This window comes from Eucalyptus grandis, chromosome 11, assembly GCF_016545825.1.
Source record: "Eucalyptus grandis isolate ANBG69807.140 chromosome 11, ASM1654582v1, whole genome shotgun sequence".
NCBI lineage: Eukaryota > Viridiplantae > Streptophyta > Magnoliopsida > Myrtales > Myrtaceae > Eucalyptus > Eucalyptus grandis.
In genome coordinates, this window is record NC_052622.1 from 17,691,717 (window position 1) to 17,707,821 (window position 16,105).

Below are 16,105 nucleotides of genomic sequence, written 5' to 3' on the forward strand. Positions count from 1 at the left end.
TGCAAGAAAAAAATATTTAATATGAATCGACCACCCGAATTAGAGATAGAGGAAGGATATACCCTTCCATGAATTCGATGAGGGTCGGAACCCTCTCCCGCCCCTTTAGCCAGAGGGGCGGCAGCCGTCACCTCGTTGTCGCCCCCTTAGAGATCGGCGGCACTGAACAGTAGACCACCTCCGGCGAGTGGAACATCGTTCATTCGACGATTGAGTCGGCGGATGAAAATCATTAAATTCCCGCATTCTCGGAGCGGCTGTAGAGGTCCCGGTAATTCCTCCCCCCTCGCCGTCGATCTGTACGTTCACAGCTCGCCACGCGTGCCGCCACCGACGAGGCGCTGCTCGGTACGCGCTCGATCGGCGCGAAAGGTCGCGTCAGCACTCGACGACAGAAGAAAAAGGCCAAAGAAATTAAAGAGGAAGAAGGAGAGAGAGACCTTTTTGCGTGGATTTTTTCTCTCGTCGCGGAAGGCGGAACGATGCATGCGATGATAATAAATATCAGATTGGATAGATTCCATCCATGCGATGCCCGAGAAAGATCGAAAGGCTAGAAAGGCAAACGTGTTTCACCGTTCACGTGGCAGACAAAGTCGAAGCAGAAAGCTTTGGACTTCGGAGCGTCTCTCGAATCCCAATTCAACCGTAAGAAAAGAGACTTCAGAAAGACTCTTCCCCCAGACGAAAAGCAGTCTGCCCCCACTTCGCAGTTCTCTCTGCTTCCTCGCTTTAGCCTCATAAAAAGATTAAAGATCGCCTTTTTCGTTCCACTTCCCTCCTTCCTTTCCTTTTTTCTTGATACCCTCCAGTTGGATTCGGTCCTCGCTCGTTCTTTCCGTTCATGGGAACTTTTCTTAATTCGCGGCAGCTGCTGAAAGTGCACCGCCCGCCTCCCTGCGGTTCAGACTCTGCTTTTTCTACCAAGTTCGCTCCTTTGGCTTCGTCTTCGTCTTCGTCTTCTTGCTCGGGGGTTGGAGCTTCCCACGTTGCTGTAATGGGGTGATTATTCATCATCTCCCTTTCTCTTTTCTTTTCATGTTTTACTTTGCTTGTTCTTGATCGTTCGGACTTGTTCTTGATGGGTACTCTGGCATTATAAGTCCCCTTTTGCTTGTGAGTCTTCTTTCTTCCGTTTGTTTAAGTAGTCCAGTTTGATGGGATTAAGTCAAGTGAACAGCAGTTCCTCAGTTGTTAGAATGATTTAGGATGGGATTTCCCATGATTGCACTATGTTTACATTGCCCTGTGATGACCTGTACATACATATTCACATAGTATCGGCCCAAAAGCATGTGAGTTTTCTAAAATGTGAGCAGTGCTAACCTCAATTCTATTGCTGGATCGGTCCTTAATTTTTTATTGATGTCTTATCAGATTGAAACTGAGTAAAAGCTCAACTGGGGGCAGCGGGGGAAGCATTTTCAGAAAGGCATACATCGAAGTTTCATCTCTTTTTATTAAAATTCATTTTCTGGTGTAACATTTACTGATCTATGTTTCATTCAGAAGTATTTACTGGCACATTTTGCATAGGTCAGACAGGGGAAAGTGCACATCGAGGAAAGGCTAAAGTTTATGGGCGTCAGGCTCAAGAACGCGTGCTTGAGGTGATTACCTGTTAGAATTATGCAAATCTGCAGCTTTCACCTGCATTTCCAGGTTGCTATTGTTGAAGTTGACACATATACATAAAGATAGAAGTTGGGAGGCTTTGTAAATTTTTTTCAGCTTACCTGGGATTTGATGGAGTTCTGCTATTGAAAAAGAATATCGATACCTTGAATTTTGTAAGAGCTTGCTTGAAGTTCTTTAACTCTGTTTGCTGCATTTTGTAAATGAAAATTGTGGGAGGTGCCGTTATTTTATTTTATTTTTAATTTTTTCCTTGACTAGACTCCGAAACTTAGCCTGCTCGTTTCGAAAGGTTGCTCTGTTTTGGAATGATATCTCTATTCTGTGTAGTATAACTGAAAGCTTAAGGGAAACATATAATACCAATGAATAGCTTCAAGAAACAACATTCACTGGACTTCTTCCCACATTGCAGAGCTTTTGAAATTTGAAGGACTTACTTTAGCTTTCATCCTATTGATTAAGTTAGTTTGACTTTTTTATGGATAGCAACTTCATTCTCATGCTGCACTTTACTCATTTCTGATGTCTGTGCCTCATGCAATTAATTGTTGTTTTAATATGAATTACCCCTCCACATATCCTCTGCATTATTTTGTTGTAAGGATATGATAGATAGACATTGTACTAACCACATGGGCAATCTGACTTGTGGGTGGTGTTTTTCCTATGCTTTTGGCTGAATATCATTTAAGTTTTTAATCTGGAACTCATTCTCTTTAGATGAATAACTTCAGTTTACCCCAAATAGAAGGTGTAGAACTAATTTTCATTTAAGTGAGCTTTTGATGTACAATGACGAGTACCGCAACAAAGAATAAAGTTTTAGGCTTAACGCTGAAAGCTTCCTAAGCATCGGACCTAACGTTTCTCAAGCGTCACACCTAAGAGAAGAATTGCATTGCACATAATCATCAACTCCAGTGAAAAGAAAGAATTGCAACCACATAAATAGACTCTCTAAAAGTTCTACTCTCAGTTGCAATAGGAGGAAGCTTCTAAGCAAGAATCATAAAAGAAAATAAAAAATTGATAAAATGGAAATAAGAATTAAATACTACTAAATTATTTATGGGAAGAATCCCTGTCCTAGGACTCTTATTTGATTTGTGAATTAATGCAATGTTTGATCTGTCCCACAACTTGGTAGAAACGTTAACAGTGGAACAAATATCATCTCGCTTGATTTTGTTGCCTGCATCATTCTCCCCTGGTTGCAGAAAACTCATCCTAGAGTTTAGAAGTGTTGAACAATTTAATTCATCAGCTTCATCCACACAGTTTTTCCCGCGTGCCTGTAGAAGTTCAATAACAGCATGCTTTGAGAAAAACTCCCGATCAAACTCCTTGTGAAAACTAAACTTTGGTTCCAATACCAAAAACTGATGTGAGGCGATGAGTCCCCCAACAAAGAGCGAATCTTTAGGATCCACACCCTAAGCTCTTATCACACCTAGAGTTTCTTAAGCATCACACCTAAGCGAAAACTTGCATCACACACTCCCAAAGCAAATACTTGCAACATTCAATAATCATCAACTCTATTGAGAAGAGAGAATTACAACTATAAAATAAGACTCTGTAAAAGTTCTACTCCTAGTTGGAATAAGAATCTTCTTAGCAAGAAACATAATAGAAACAGGAAACTTGATAAAATCCTAAAAAGAATCAAATCGTAAATATAATATTACGAATTGGTCTATGAGAAGAATCCTAATCCTTTAGGGCTCTTATATGATTTGTGAATTGATGCGTTGTAGAAACGCCAATGTTGGAACAAATATCATGTTGCATGATTTTGGCTGCATCAGCTTTTGACATCTTGAGTTTATAATTTTTTCGGAGTTAGGTTGCTATGGCTATATGCATTCTCTTGTGGCTTATTTTAATTTGCTACATTCGTGGTCTTGGATTTTTAGGAAGAAGTCCCAGAAGTATCAGAGATCCAAAGGCCATTCAAAGTTTTTCCAGGCCAGGCATTTCCATTAGGGGTATCGGAAATTGATAATGGAATCAACTTTGCTATATTTTCGCAGAATGCAACTGCAGTAACGCTTTGCTTATCACTTCCCCAGAGGTGAGTGAGAAGGCATTTGCGTCTTCCCTATGCAATTGAACATTTCTTATAATTATATGCTTCCTCAGGTATACACATAGCACTGGAAAAATAATTCCATTTCATGATCTGTCAACAACCTTCAGTAACTTTTTCCTTCAATTTTGCTTTTGTCTCTGGGTAAGGCCTCATGATGCCTTAGCATATTCTTTGTCAATAGGTAGACTTGAAAATGCATATGGTCTCCTCGACTTTCCAATTTATCTGTCTTTGTAGACTGATTCATTATCTTGGATACAATTTGTTTTCTATGTAACTTTAGAGAGTCAGTCTCGTTTTGATGCGAGGTGATTTATGTTACTTCTCCTTTTCTTTCAAAAGGGAAGAAAGAAAGAAACTCTAATCACAAGTTCTGTAATTTCTGACTGGATCTTGCCATTTGTCTGAAATATGTCCTAAGGAATGATCATTTCTCATTCTGTTGTAATTGGTTTGCCATACTTAATGCTTCTGGTTGGTCTTGTCAGTGGGAAGGCTGGCAGAGTGGATCAGGAACTTATTGAGCTAGCTTTGGATCCTCACGACAACAAAACTGGAGATATTTGGCATATATGCATTGAGGTAGTCCTTGCTATGCTACTTTATCTAGTTTCTTTCTTTACAGTACCTTGACTTGAGTAAATAGCTTCTGGTCTCTGTCTTCCGCCAATATGGGGTTCTTAGGGGTTGTGTAATTGGAATTTTTGTATTAAAATTTAAGTGTTTTCAATCTTGGTAATGTCATACTTATATGACATCCCTTTTGGAAATTCAGTTCCTTTGTCATTCGTATATGTCTGCCAATTCATTTGCAGACATCAAGATTTTGTAATGGAACTATCATGTGACTATTTCTGATTACAACACATCATCACATCATCACATCATCTTCTGTTAGGGTTTCTAACTGAAGATGAATGGAGGGGGTACCTGCACAACTATGAACTTTCCAAGGATTTTTGTTCCTTGGGCGAAAAAGTGCAGTGTTCACATATAATATAATTTATGGGCATAAGTTTTTAGGTTTGCTGGAGGCTTTTTCTATTTTATCCATACTGAACAATTTCAAACTGATGACTTTACCAAACAGGGTGTGCCTCGTAGCAATGTCCTTTATGGCTATCGCATGGATGGTCCCCGAGGTTTTAATGAAGGACATCGATTTGACCGCAATATTGTGCTTATCGATCCTTATGCAAAACTCATAGAAGGTCGTCGGTTTTTCGGAGATACCAACCATAAGCTGTCAAAATTTCTTGGAACTTATGACTTTGATAGTTTGCCTTTCGATTGGGGAGAGGACTACAAGCTTCCTAATATACCTGAGGTACGTTGGTTGTTGTATGGTGTTGTGAGTATAAATCATCTGACACCTTAAGTTTATTTTTCACACTATTTCTTCTTTCTTCTGTCTTACGTCTATTATGCTTTACAACCTGTGGTTCATGAGCACAAACTGATTTAAAACATCTCACATCTCTATGTAGCTGTAGGAGATTTTATCATAATAGACGATGGAGTAAACTTTTATCAGTTGTTTGCTTCGTCACTTTACATCTCAATATCTTGGTTCTGATACTTTTTTCTTGCAGAAAGATCTTGTTATATATGAAATGAATGTTCGTGCATTTACAGCTGACGAGTCTAGTGGGCTAGATTCTGATATACGAGGAAGCTATCTTGGAGTTATTGAAAAGGTAAATACTGAAGCAAACTGCTCTTTTGTTGTTCAAATTTGAAGTGGTAAGTGCTGGGATGAAAACTGTGATCCAATTTCAGTATTTTGCTTTTCAGTTACAACAGCCTGAAAATGTTGTAGATGTTAGTTATTGTGGCCACGTTGGTGGTGGTTGTTTTTGTTGTTAGCAAAATAAGCGAATGCATGGAGCTCGAGATATGTCATTCGTGCTGGAGCTGTCAACTGCACTCATGTCTGCTATTAATTATAAGGAATTGGCATGTATTTGAAACTATAATAAGGAATTTTAGATGCTTCTACGGTTTTTATGCTTTTGTATGCTATCAATTTGGTGTAGTAAGATATGGGTAATACTTTGGGCTTTCTGCCTTCTATTTTCTTTCCAAAGGAAATTTTTAATGGTTAGTTTGAGGTTTCCTTCTCATCTCACCACTCTCCTATAAGTATCCTGAGCAATATCTTTGTATGAACTTTAAATGGTGAACTTTTTAACTATTATCGTGATGTTTCCATGATCTTTCTGACTACATATTTTCGTGGTGTCTACAGATACCCCATCTTTTGGAGCTTGGAGTAAATGCAGTGGAGTTGTTGCCCGTTTTTGAGTTTGATGAATTTGAGTTTCAAAGGCGAAGAAATCCAAGAGATCACATGGTAATATGATAATCAATTGATCCTTGCATTATAAGTTTTTTGTATATGATGAGTAAACTACGTCATGTGCATCTCAAGTATATGATAACTTATACTTAAATTGTTGTTACTTCACTACTACTGCTACCCACATATTTGTATAGAATGCATTTGCCTAATGAGGTTTTACGGGTAAATTAATGTTATATGTGGCATTAGATAAAGTGCTACATCATATATCTGCTAGGGCCATGTAAACTTTTTGTTATTTCTTCCCCGACATTTCTGTGATTGGTAAATTTTTTTGTAAGTATGGTGACATGATAATTGTCTAGGTTACTGGGATTATTATTTCCTACCTCCTTACCCTGAGGAGAAAAATGATCTTTTTCATCCAGAAAACTTTGAAATACTACTTCCCCATTGTTGGGCCGTCTTTTTTCAGATGTTAGATAGCAAGGCTTGTTATAGCACAGAGAAGCAAACTTCCTTTGCTGCCATATAACCTGGGTGGGATTTTATCTGTTCGCAAGATTTTGCTGCCATGTATTGTTTCCCTTTGCTTGCAAAAGTTTCTGTTCTCTTATGTTTCAGTGTCCGTGAAATGTTGTGTTCTTACATCCCAATTGTGTCACTTACTAAATGATCTGGTTCACGATGCATGAATTTCCAAGATTAATACATGGGGATACTCTACCATAAATTTCTTCGCTCCCATGAGTCGTTATGCTAGTGGTGGTGGTGGACCTGTTAATGCTTCTCAGGAATTCAAGGAAATGATAAAAGCTTTGCATGGTGCTGGCATTGAGGTAAATGATACTCCCTTTGCCTAAGTACGGAATTGAATGTTCTTGATGGTTTGCTTTGTTCTTTCTGTTTGCTTTTTGGAGGTCTAAGTGACTTTCTATCTGTGCTATCATCTTTGCAGGTCATTCTGGATGTTGTGTACAATCACACTAATGAGGCTGATGATAAGAATCCTTATACGACTTCTTTTCGTGGGATTGATAATAAGGTCATTATTATGCATGTTCTCTTGAAGCTTTAACATGGCTGTGCAATAATTGCTATTTTTCAACTGCAGTTACGGTTGATACTCTGCCATTTGCCATTTATGATCTGCCAGCAGTTAAATGATTTACAAACAACTGAATCTAGAAAATAATTTATTTGTTCCAGTCAATTTTTGAGACTGATTAAGTGGGCATATTTTATATCCATCCATACCCAGAGAATGTTGGTGTTGTAAGGATGGGGGAAGTTTTCTGAGCTAGAGGAGGAAAAAGATCACCCATGGTGTTGTAGGACATTTTCTTGAATAAGGTGATGGTGGGTTTGAAATGGAAAAAAAAAAAAATTCTGAAGTTATACCTTACTGGGAAAGCTCCCATCGAACTTTTACCAAGGAATTAACATATCATCATGTGGATCTGTGCTAATTTGCTTGCAAATAACTCAAGCAAACCATAAAATTCTACATGTGATCTCTTCCAAAATGTTTGAAGCCACAGAAGCTTTACTATTCCATAGGATAGGCTTTGGGAAGAGTCTCTTTGGCAGGATCAACTTTAGATTTAGCGATGGCAATGAACAATCTTTTACATTTCTCTCAAAGAAATGTATCTGAATTTCATCAAGGCTCTTTGCAACTGATTGCCAAGGATAGAGCGGGATGATGGTGTTCTATGGGAGTGGTGATCACATCAAGTCCCATAATCATTGTTCTAAGGATGACCTAATTTGTGATGTTCAATTCATTTTTCCTTTTATCATACTTTTGCTGTATAGTTGTAAGCATCATAGAAATGTTTTCTACCATATGTTTCCCAATGCCCTTAGAATTATCATTATTTGTGGACAGGTTTATTACATGTTGGATTCAAATGGCCATTTGCTGAACTTCTCTGGCTGTGGTAATTTGTTGGCCTTTACTGATTTCTTCTTTTAATTGCGTTGCTTCAGTCTAGTTGCTAGGGAGACATATTTTGCAGTATGTCCCTCTTGCTTGCCTGCTTAAATTCTATGTCTGTGTGTATGGCATTTCTAGCTTCAAACTGTTCATTGCAAATGCAAATTTGACTTTTCAGCACTGCTGCTTGTGTTCCTCGATTTCCCCATAGTTGCTAGTAGATCCAAACTTTAAAATGGTTCAAAGAGTTCTGTTGTTGAGCAAGAAAGAGGGAGAAAAAGACTCTACATGATACCTTTTTCAGATTGAACAGTCGTATAAGTAGAAATTCCACATGATCAGTGGCTGTATGTGCGCTGTGCCTTTTAAAAATATTTTAATTTGATGATGGAACTTCCAGATCCTCACATTCTTTAGAATGGTTGTTTCTTTTCTTCTGCCACCTTTTTTCGGGATGATCTGACGTAGCTTTTTCCAATAATACTTAACCTGTTTCTGTCCAGGGTAGCATTCAAAATACCATCCCAAACAGAATTTGAATCTCTAAGAGCCAAGAAGCGCACTTTGCTAGTTCAGGCCACTAGAGATTACCTACGGTTGGAGTAATTAAATGTTAAACTACGTCTTAATCTAATAGTTTAAGCTTTTAAAAGAGTTGGTTGGGGATCCACCAATTCTCACATTGTATCAAAGTGTGGTGGTCTCGAGTTCAAATCTTTCCAAGCCCCCTTTGTCTCCCCAATTAAATATGTCCACGTTTAGTACTAGGCAAAAAGACTAGACTAAGTATAAGGAGGAGTGTTAGAAAATTTAAATATTGAACCACGTCTTCATTTTACACCTTAAGCTTTTAGAATAGTTGGCTGTGGTCTCACCAATTCTTACACCTACAATGCAGAGGGTGGTGTGAGCTTAATTTTCCAGGATTCATAACTAAGAGCTCCTTGGTGCTTTAATCATCTCTGCTGGTTGTGGCTCCTCCTGGGGAGTGCTCAGTGGTTGACTTGGTCTGTGTCTCTGAAAGATGGGCTTTCTATTCGCTGTGATCATACATTTGGAGTAGCTTTGCACAAAATTTGTTGTGAAGAAATCCCAGCATTTTGTTGACATTGTTACTTTTTTGGAGCAAATTGGTGCTCATCAATGGGGTTGTGTCTAGCTTTTTGTTTAGATGTGCCAACTCTCTTTTTGGCTATAACTTTGCAGGTGAGTCTTAAGTACATTTTTTAAAATTGGTTTATTGGAATAAATGATGGTTGAATACGAAATCATCAATAAAAATGGAAGTACATGAAAGAAATGTGAATTTGGGGGGATATTCTTTCTTCAACAGCTTTTCTTTGTGCTGGGAAAGCATTTTTCCCTACCTTATGTGGTGCCAAACTGCTACTAGATTTTTGGGTGATATTTTATGCACATCTTTGTGGATTCAAAGTTTGAATCTTCCCTGGAGATAACAAAGTCTATGGCTGTCAGAATAACACATCAGCATTGTATTTGTCTCTCATTTCTTTCTGATCTGCATGAAGCACTGTAATTTTTTCTTGAATGGTTATTCAAACTTTTTTTGATGACTTTTGGTACCTATCATAATGTCATTTTATCATTCTCAGTTGCATTAGTTCTGGTCATTCACAGGAAACACGTTAAACTGCAATCATCCCGTGGTCATGGAACTAATTCTTGACAGCCTGAGGCATTGGTGAGTTTAATTTCCCAATACCACGGACATATTCAATCAGGCTTTGAAAAGGCGCTAACATATGCTCTAGTTTTAATATTATCCTTTGCTGTATTCTCAAATATTTCTGCTGATATGAAATGACAGTGATGCATCTCAATGATGAACTACATATATATTAAAAGCTTGAGAAACTTAAGGATCAATGTTACCGTGTCTAATCAATGATATTTACTTACTGTAGTCCCTCCCTATGCAGAGTTAACTTCATCATTCATATTTTTCAAAATATCTACAGATCTAAAATTTGTTATCATCTCTGATGTTTGACCCTTGGTTGGGTGTAAAGTCCTAAACTAATACACCTGCTATCCTCACGAGTATGGCTGATTTAATTACATAGACTCCTTTAAATTTCATATGCTGCAAATCTTGTTGCTTGACTTTGTATCATGGAATCCTGTAATGATTTTGTTTGTGGTCTTACATCAAATCCAGGGTTACTGAGTATCACGTGGATGGATTCCGATTTGATCTTGCAAGTGTCCTTTGTCGAGGAACTGATGGTTCTCCCCTTAATGCACCTCCGCTAATTAGGGTAAGTACCTATGGCAATGCTTGGTCAGATAAGGTTATTTTCTTTAATTTTTTTCTATTTGCACTTGGATGCCCATTTCAGCACATTTTCTTTGGGTTTGGGAGGGATAATCTATGTTCAAGTCTCTGTTTAAAGAAGGATTATATATATTCGAGAACAGATGTTTATATAGGTAATTTGCAACTTATCTGAGTCAAAACATGGAGCGTAGATGTTGGAGTATTCAAATGTAGGGAAAATACCCAAAACATACCTCTACTTTTAAATTACTGGTTTGCACCTTTTTGTTGTTGTTTGGTTCCACTTTGCACCTTGCTGTTAAGTAATAGTGGTTAACTCTGGTTAATGTAGTCATGGTACTAACCAAATTGCCGATTTTATTCCAAAAATATTGCTTCATCCTTAAGTTTGCAAATCAAGGGTTGTGAATTTCATACTTTTGACTTCTGAAAAAGATGTTGGCCATCTAATATTCATATTCCTTTTACATAACCCTTTTCTTTTGATCCTTATATTCCAATATGCAGCCACATACCGTTATTTGTCACTTAATTGCGTGAGATTTTTCCACTTCACGTATGAGGAAAATGAATGTTTTAACTTGCATAATCTATTTGCCTTCAATTTAATCTATGGACATTGAAATCATAAAGTGGGAAGGTGACTGTGAGAGGTTATTTGCGAGACCAAGAGCACAAAAAGAGAGGCACGGAAACAAGCACGTCACTGATGGAGAGTTTATGTGAAAAAAAGAATTGTAAGTCAGAGAGATGGAATATTTAGAGAAAGATGAGTTTAAGATATAAGCGCAGAATGGCCTTTTTAAAACCCCATTCAGTTAGGCTAAAACTGCAGTTAAGTCACAAGGTGCAAACTTGTAGTTTGTAAAATAGAGGTATGTTTCTGGTATTGGTATGAAAAGTATGGTATGTTTTTGGTACTTTGCCCTAAATATATAGACCACATATTCTTCAAAGAAATTATGCTTTTAAAATCAAATGGCTGTTCACTCAACTTTTAACATTTTTTAATTTTTTTTTTTCGTTTATTTTGTGTGTAGTTATAGTTTATCTATTTGAACAGAAGGGAAGGTAAAAATGCAGGAGATATGTTGCCTAGTCATTGATACGCTAGAGTGTGGATTGAGAATGTGTTGATGTTTCTCATTTTATCACTGTTGAATATCTAGGCGATTGCAAAAGATGCTATGTTGTCAAGGTGTAAAATTATTGCTGAACCATGGGATTGTGGAGGCCTTTATCTCGTTGGGAAGTTCCCAAACTGGGACAGGTATTGATCATTTCTTCTCTCACTGTTAAAGTAGTAGCCATCCCTCAAAAGATTTGCATCTGCTAAAATTTAGTCAGCATTTTACTCAATGGTAGTTTTCTTTGAATAGAGCACATTTATATGCTAGCATCTATTCTGCAATAGCTCAGTCAGGGAGAGAAAAAAGAAGTGGTATCAAATAGCTAGAGATCTTGCTTCATTTATGCATGAGATGTTTTTGATGCAGATGGGCTGAATGGAATGGAAAGTATCGTGACGATATAAGACGGTTTATCAAGGTGAGAAAGCAGAAGAAACTTTATTGGTCCGATTCTGATATTTGAGTACATCAGGGAGGAAAAAGGAAATCGAAAATGAAGAAACTGCCAAAATATGTAGAAAGTGCAGTGGATTAATGTTGCACAACTACTCATTGCTGTCATCAAATAGTAATAGAGCGCTGCAGTTAGTTTCATGCTTGACTTTCAGAATGAGATGTGGTCAAATATGGTTTGTTGTAGCTTCATATGGGCCTGTTCGCTTAGCTATATCATTCCTTGTTTAGACATATGTAAGTCAGATGAGCACCTAAGGAAGATTACAGACTGGGCTTAGCTTTCTTTGTGCATACTACTGGTGTTTTAACATTGATATTTTGCACGGAAGGTTTCTGAACAAAATGAACATTTTTTTGGTGGATGTAACTCTTGATAGTTGGATATTTTTTTGTTTCCTCTGTGCGTGCGCATGCATGGAGAGGCTGGTGGGTGTGGGTTTGATCTTGTGTACTTTGAACTATTATATGTCCAAGGTCCAATTTTGAAAGAATTTCAGAGGTTATAACATTCTCTTATGCATTCCTGTTTCTTCCACTTGTAATGCCTTTGTCGGTAATATGCATGAGCATATTTTGTTTCTGAATAGTGCGTACCTCGTTGATTCTCCTGAAATTTTACTTAATGGGGATTTTGAGATTTGTGTTTCGGTTTCCAAACTTGTTTGATATAGGGTGACCCTGGTTTGAAGGGGAGTTTCGCTACTCGACTTGCTGGATCTGCTGACTTATATAAAGTATGATCCTAATCTTGATCATATTTGGCATGTTCTTCTTTTATGCTGGATGCTTCATATTTCAGTTTCTCCTTTGTTGATAAACAGATGCCTAATTCACTGATAATGGGTTTGTGGTTTACCTGCTAGTCTAATGCTCAACTATCTTGAACACAGCCTGATTTTCATTTTTTCTTCTTTTCAATTTCAGCTTGGTTTTCAGTTAAAATGTGATGAAGTGATTCCTTCCAAAAAATGGATTTCAATGCATGACCCCAGAGAACATGAAACAAAGAGTAATATATGTGTGTTCAACATCCATTTTTTCCTGTAATTATTGATGTAGCAAGAGGCTAAAGGTACTTTTAGATGAATGAGAACATCTGATTAAACAAACTATCTGTGACATAAAATATGTGCAAGTGCAGAAAGAAAAGGACAAAATTTAACTGCTTAGTAACTGACAGTAGGAGATAGAACCAGGAGACCATAACGGTTAAAGAACTGAGAATTGCATGAAGAGAATTTTTGTTACTAGGTACACATCAATTCTTAATTTTGGGCTGAAAGCAAATATGGATCCTCGTATGACTTTTCCCATCTTCCGCAGGTCAATAAGCGCAAGCCCTATCATAGTGTCAATTTTGTCATTGCACATGATGGATTTACACTGTATGATCTCGTATCATATAACTTTAAGGTAAACAGACATAAGCTTATTTTCAAATTACACACAAAGCAGCAGTTTCCCATTAATTGGCGGTTTTACAGCACAATGATGCAAATGGGGAAGGTGGAAATGATGGAAGCAATGATAATTTCAGTTGGAACTGTGGTTTTGAAGGTGAGACCCAGAAATAAATTTTTCGCTTCCTCTTTTCCTAATATGCCATCCAAAACTGTCAGGCTAGTTGTACTGCAAAGCTTGAAGGCTTGAGATATCAAGAGTTGAGAAGTTTGCGATGGTGTCTTTTGGAAATCAACTCGTGTTATTCTTCAAGCTTACAATTTTCTTTCCTTTGTGATGATGTTTATGATTGCTATGTAGATGTTGCCTTGGATGTGTGTTCTGCTAAATTGCTTTGTTAGAATGTTAAATGCAAGCAGAAAATCTTGCAGGAAAGTTCTCATAAAGTATGGTGCATTTTCTGCTCTTCTTTTAATAGGGGAAACCGATGATGTAAAAGTCAAGGCCTTGCGTTCCAGACAAATGAAAAACTTTCATTTGGCACTTACGGTTTCTCAGGTATATACATCTAGCATCCACTTGGCAATGTCTTTTGACAATAAAGTTTCATCTCGGGGGAAAAAATTAGAAAAAAAGTAATAAAAAGGTAGAAGAACAGGTCTTATTTTGGATAATGCCTGTGCCAACTGCTGTCGATCATTTTCCGTTTTTGTTTGTCAGTCTTGAACTGGGAATGCATAGGAAAAAGATTTACTCCTCTCATGTTTGTGTTGGTAAATGAATTCAGGGAGTCCCAATGATGCTAATGGGAGATGAATATGGGCATTCACGCTATGGAAATAACAACAGCTATGGACATGATACTTCTCTTAACCATTTTCAATGGACACAGGTGAGTTTTCACTTGCAGTTTTACTTTTCATGATTATGGCAAAGTTACTAATGGGTGGACTGAATTTGTTCCGTGCAGTTGGATGCAAGAAGGAAAAGCCATTTCAGGTTCTTCTCGGAGGTGATCAAATTCCGGCAAGCACATCCTCAGTTTTGTCATGAAGATTTTCTTAGCAAAGTAAATCTCAGTAAATTATTCTCTCCTGCCACTTTTATCCATCGTTTTGTAGTTATTTCTATCCTGAGTTTCATGAGCTCTCAAATGCTGGCAGAATGATGTGACTTGGCATGAGGACAATTGGGACAATCTGGAAAGCAAGTTTCTTGCATTCACGTAAGAAATTATTCAATTTGGAAGTAGCTTCATATGAATGCTTGTTTGGTAAAACATTAGGGCAATGCTCAATTTTTTTCAATTGGGCATCAATGCTGCTGTTGCTTGTTAGATCATGATGTCCTGAGAACACTCTCTCTCTCCTCTCTCGCGTGCACACACGTCACTGCTGTTCTTAGCATATCTAGCATATCATGACTTGTAAAGATTGGGTCATCAAGTACTTTAACTTTCTTCCTAGAGAAGTGTAAAATGTGTTTGGACAATTGAATGGAATTTGTTAATAGATCAGATGCACATAGCCAACTGTGGTGTATATCTGCATTCAGTTTTTAAGTGTATTAACAAGAAAATTTTCTTTCGTTTCTTGTTTTGCTTTAAAATCATAGTTGCACTTTCTGATGACAGTTTTACCTGTAGGCTTCATGATAAAAATGGAGGAGACATCTATTTAGCCTTTAATGCTCATGACTTTTTCGTCCAAGTTGCAATACCACCTCCACCAAAGAATAGGGGCTGGTTTCGTGTGGTAAGTTCTCATGTTCTCTGCCTCTGTATTATGAACTTTATTTCATGTCCTTTGAGATCAATAGATTCTCTGCCTTGTGTAAACTTACTATCAGAGAAAAAAAAAAAAAAAAATTTACAGGAGTCGGGAGTTGCAGTAGTATATTATTTTGGAGGGAAATGTAGGTCATTAAAAACGAAGATTGTAGTACCAATTCAATGAGAATTGCTTCAGTGCAGGTGCTGATCTTTCGGTTTCACTCACTGTGTCAATACTCTTTATTTGATAGAAACTACTCTTTACTTGGAAATGATTTTATACACGTGCGGTGTTCCGCCTTGGTGCCCTTTCTTTGAAAAATTGCGAAATGAAAAAGGGCAGTCTGTTCACTTTTATGACTATATCAAATTGTTAGTACTACACTCAGTGTCATTTGATGCCTGTTGCCTGGAAGAAGTAACTTATCCATATGTTTAGTGTCATAATTAGACAAATCCCGTATCTTAAACGGTGCAGGTAGACACGAACCTCAAATCGCCTGATGACTTCATCTCTGAAGGCGTCCCTGGCATAGGAAGCACATATAATGTAGCTCCATACTCGTCTATTCTATTCAAAGCGAAGCCATGATGTGTGAATTTGCTCAAGAATGAGTACATTTTCTTCTTTTCCCTATGGAGTGAAGCGAGAGTGTTGGAGCATGGAGGTCTGCAATCCTACCGCGTCTGTCATAACTCAAAAGTTCTGTCCGGATTTGTAGAGTACAATGTGATTCAGCCGGTACTTGGGTATGAGATACAATGTCAGTTCTGATATGTAGTAATGATGTACGGTGTACACTACTTACAAGTAAAGCAGAATTCTGCTGTCGCCACCGCGGGGTGGGTAAAATATATATCTTAAGGATTGTTGAGAGTGGGATTTGAACCCACGCCCTTTCGGACCAGAACCTTAATCTGGCGCCTTAGACCAACTCAGCCATCTCAACTTGTTTGTTGTTTATGCTGGTAATTTGAATAAGAGTTAAGAGTAAAAAAATTGTTGATTAGACGAAGAAATAAATTGACAATTTTTCTTGGGCAACTTATTTGTAACTTTTCAATACTTATGAAATT

At 37.6% G+C, this 16,105-nt stretch overlaps 1 protein-coding gene and 1 non-coding gene across 2 annotated transcripts; one reads left to right on the forward strand and one right to left on the reverse strand.

The window, feature by feature from the left end:
- The first annotated feature begins 97 nt into the window (after positions 1-97).
- LOC104416288 (isoamylase 3, chloroplastic) lies at positions 98-16,040 on the forward strand. The gene is made up of 25 exons (XM_039305505.1): positions 98-648; positions 872-1,002; positions 1,378-1,432; positions 1,542-1,610; positions 3,555-3,712; positions 4,219-4,312; positions 4,821-5,057; positions 5,323-5,427; positions 5,979-6,083; positions 6,737-6,871; positions 6,991-7,077; positions 7,924-7,975; positions 9,610-9,673; positions 10,151-10,250; positions 11,440-11,540; positions 11,767-11,818; positions 12,528-12,590; positions 13,180-13,269; positions 13,341-13,413; positions 13,736-13,815; positions 14,045-14,149; positions 14,228-14,326; positions 14,421-14,482; positions 14,903-15,011; positions 15,507-16,040. Exons 1-25 carry the CDS (start codon positions 532-534, stop codon positions 15,618-15,620), a joined length of 2,457 nt encoding a protein of 818 aa, XP_039161439.1. The 5' UTR covers positions 98-531; the 3' UTR covers positions 15,621-16,040.
- Positions 15,898-15,978, reverse strand: TRNAL-AAG. Its single transcript has one exon. It is a non-coding gene; the product is annotated as a tRNA-Leu (tRNA).
- Positions 16,041-16,105: the final 65 nt, after the last annotated feature.

Coding starts and splice junctions, on each gene's coding strand:
- LOC104416288 (XM_039305505.1), top strand. CDS start 532: ATGCCCGAGAAAGATCGAAAGGCTAGAAAGGCAAACGTGTTTCACCGT. Junction 4,313..4,820: donor TTTGGCATATATGCATTGAG/GTAGTCCTTGCT, acceptor TTTACCAAACAG/GGTGTGCCTCGTAGCAATGT. Junction 13,816..14,044: donor TGGCACTTACGGTTTCTCAG/GTATATACATCT, acceptor AAATGAATTCAG/GGAGTCCCAATGATGCTAAT.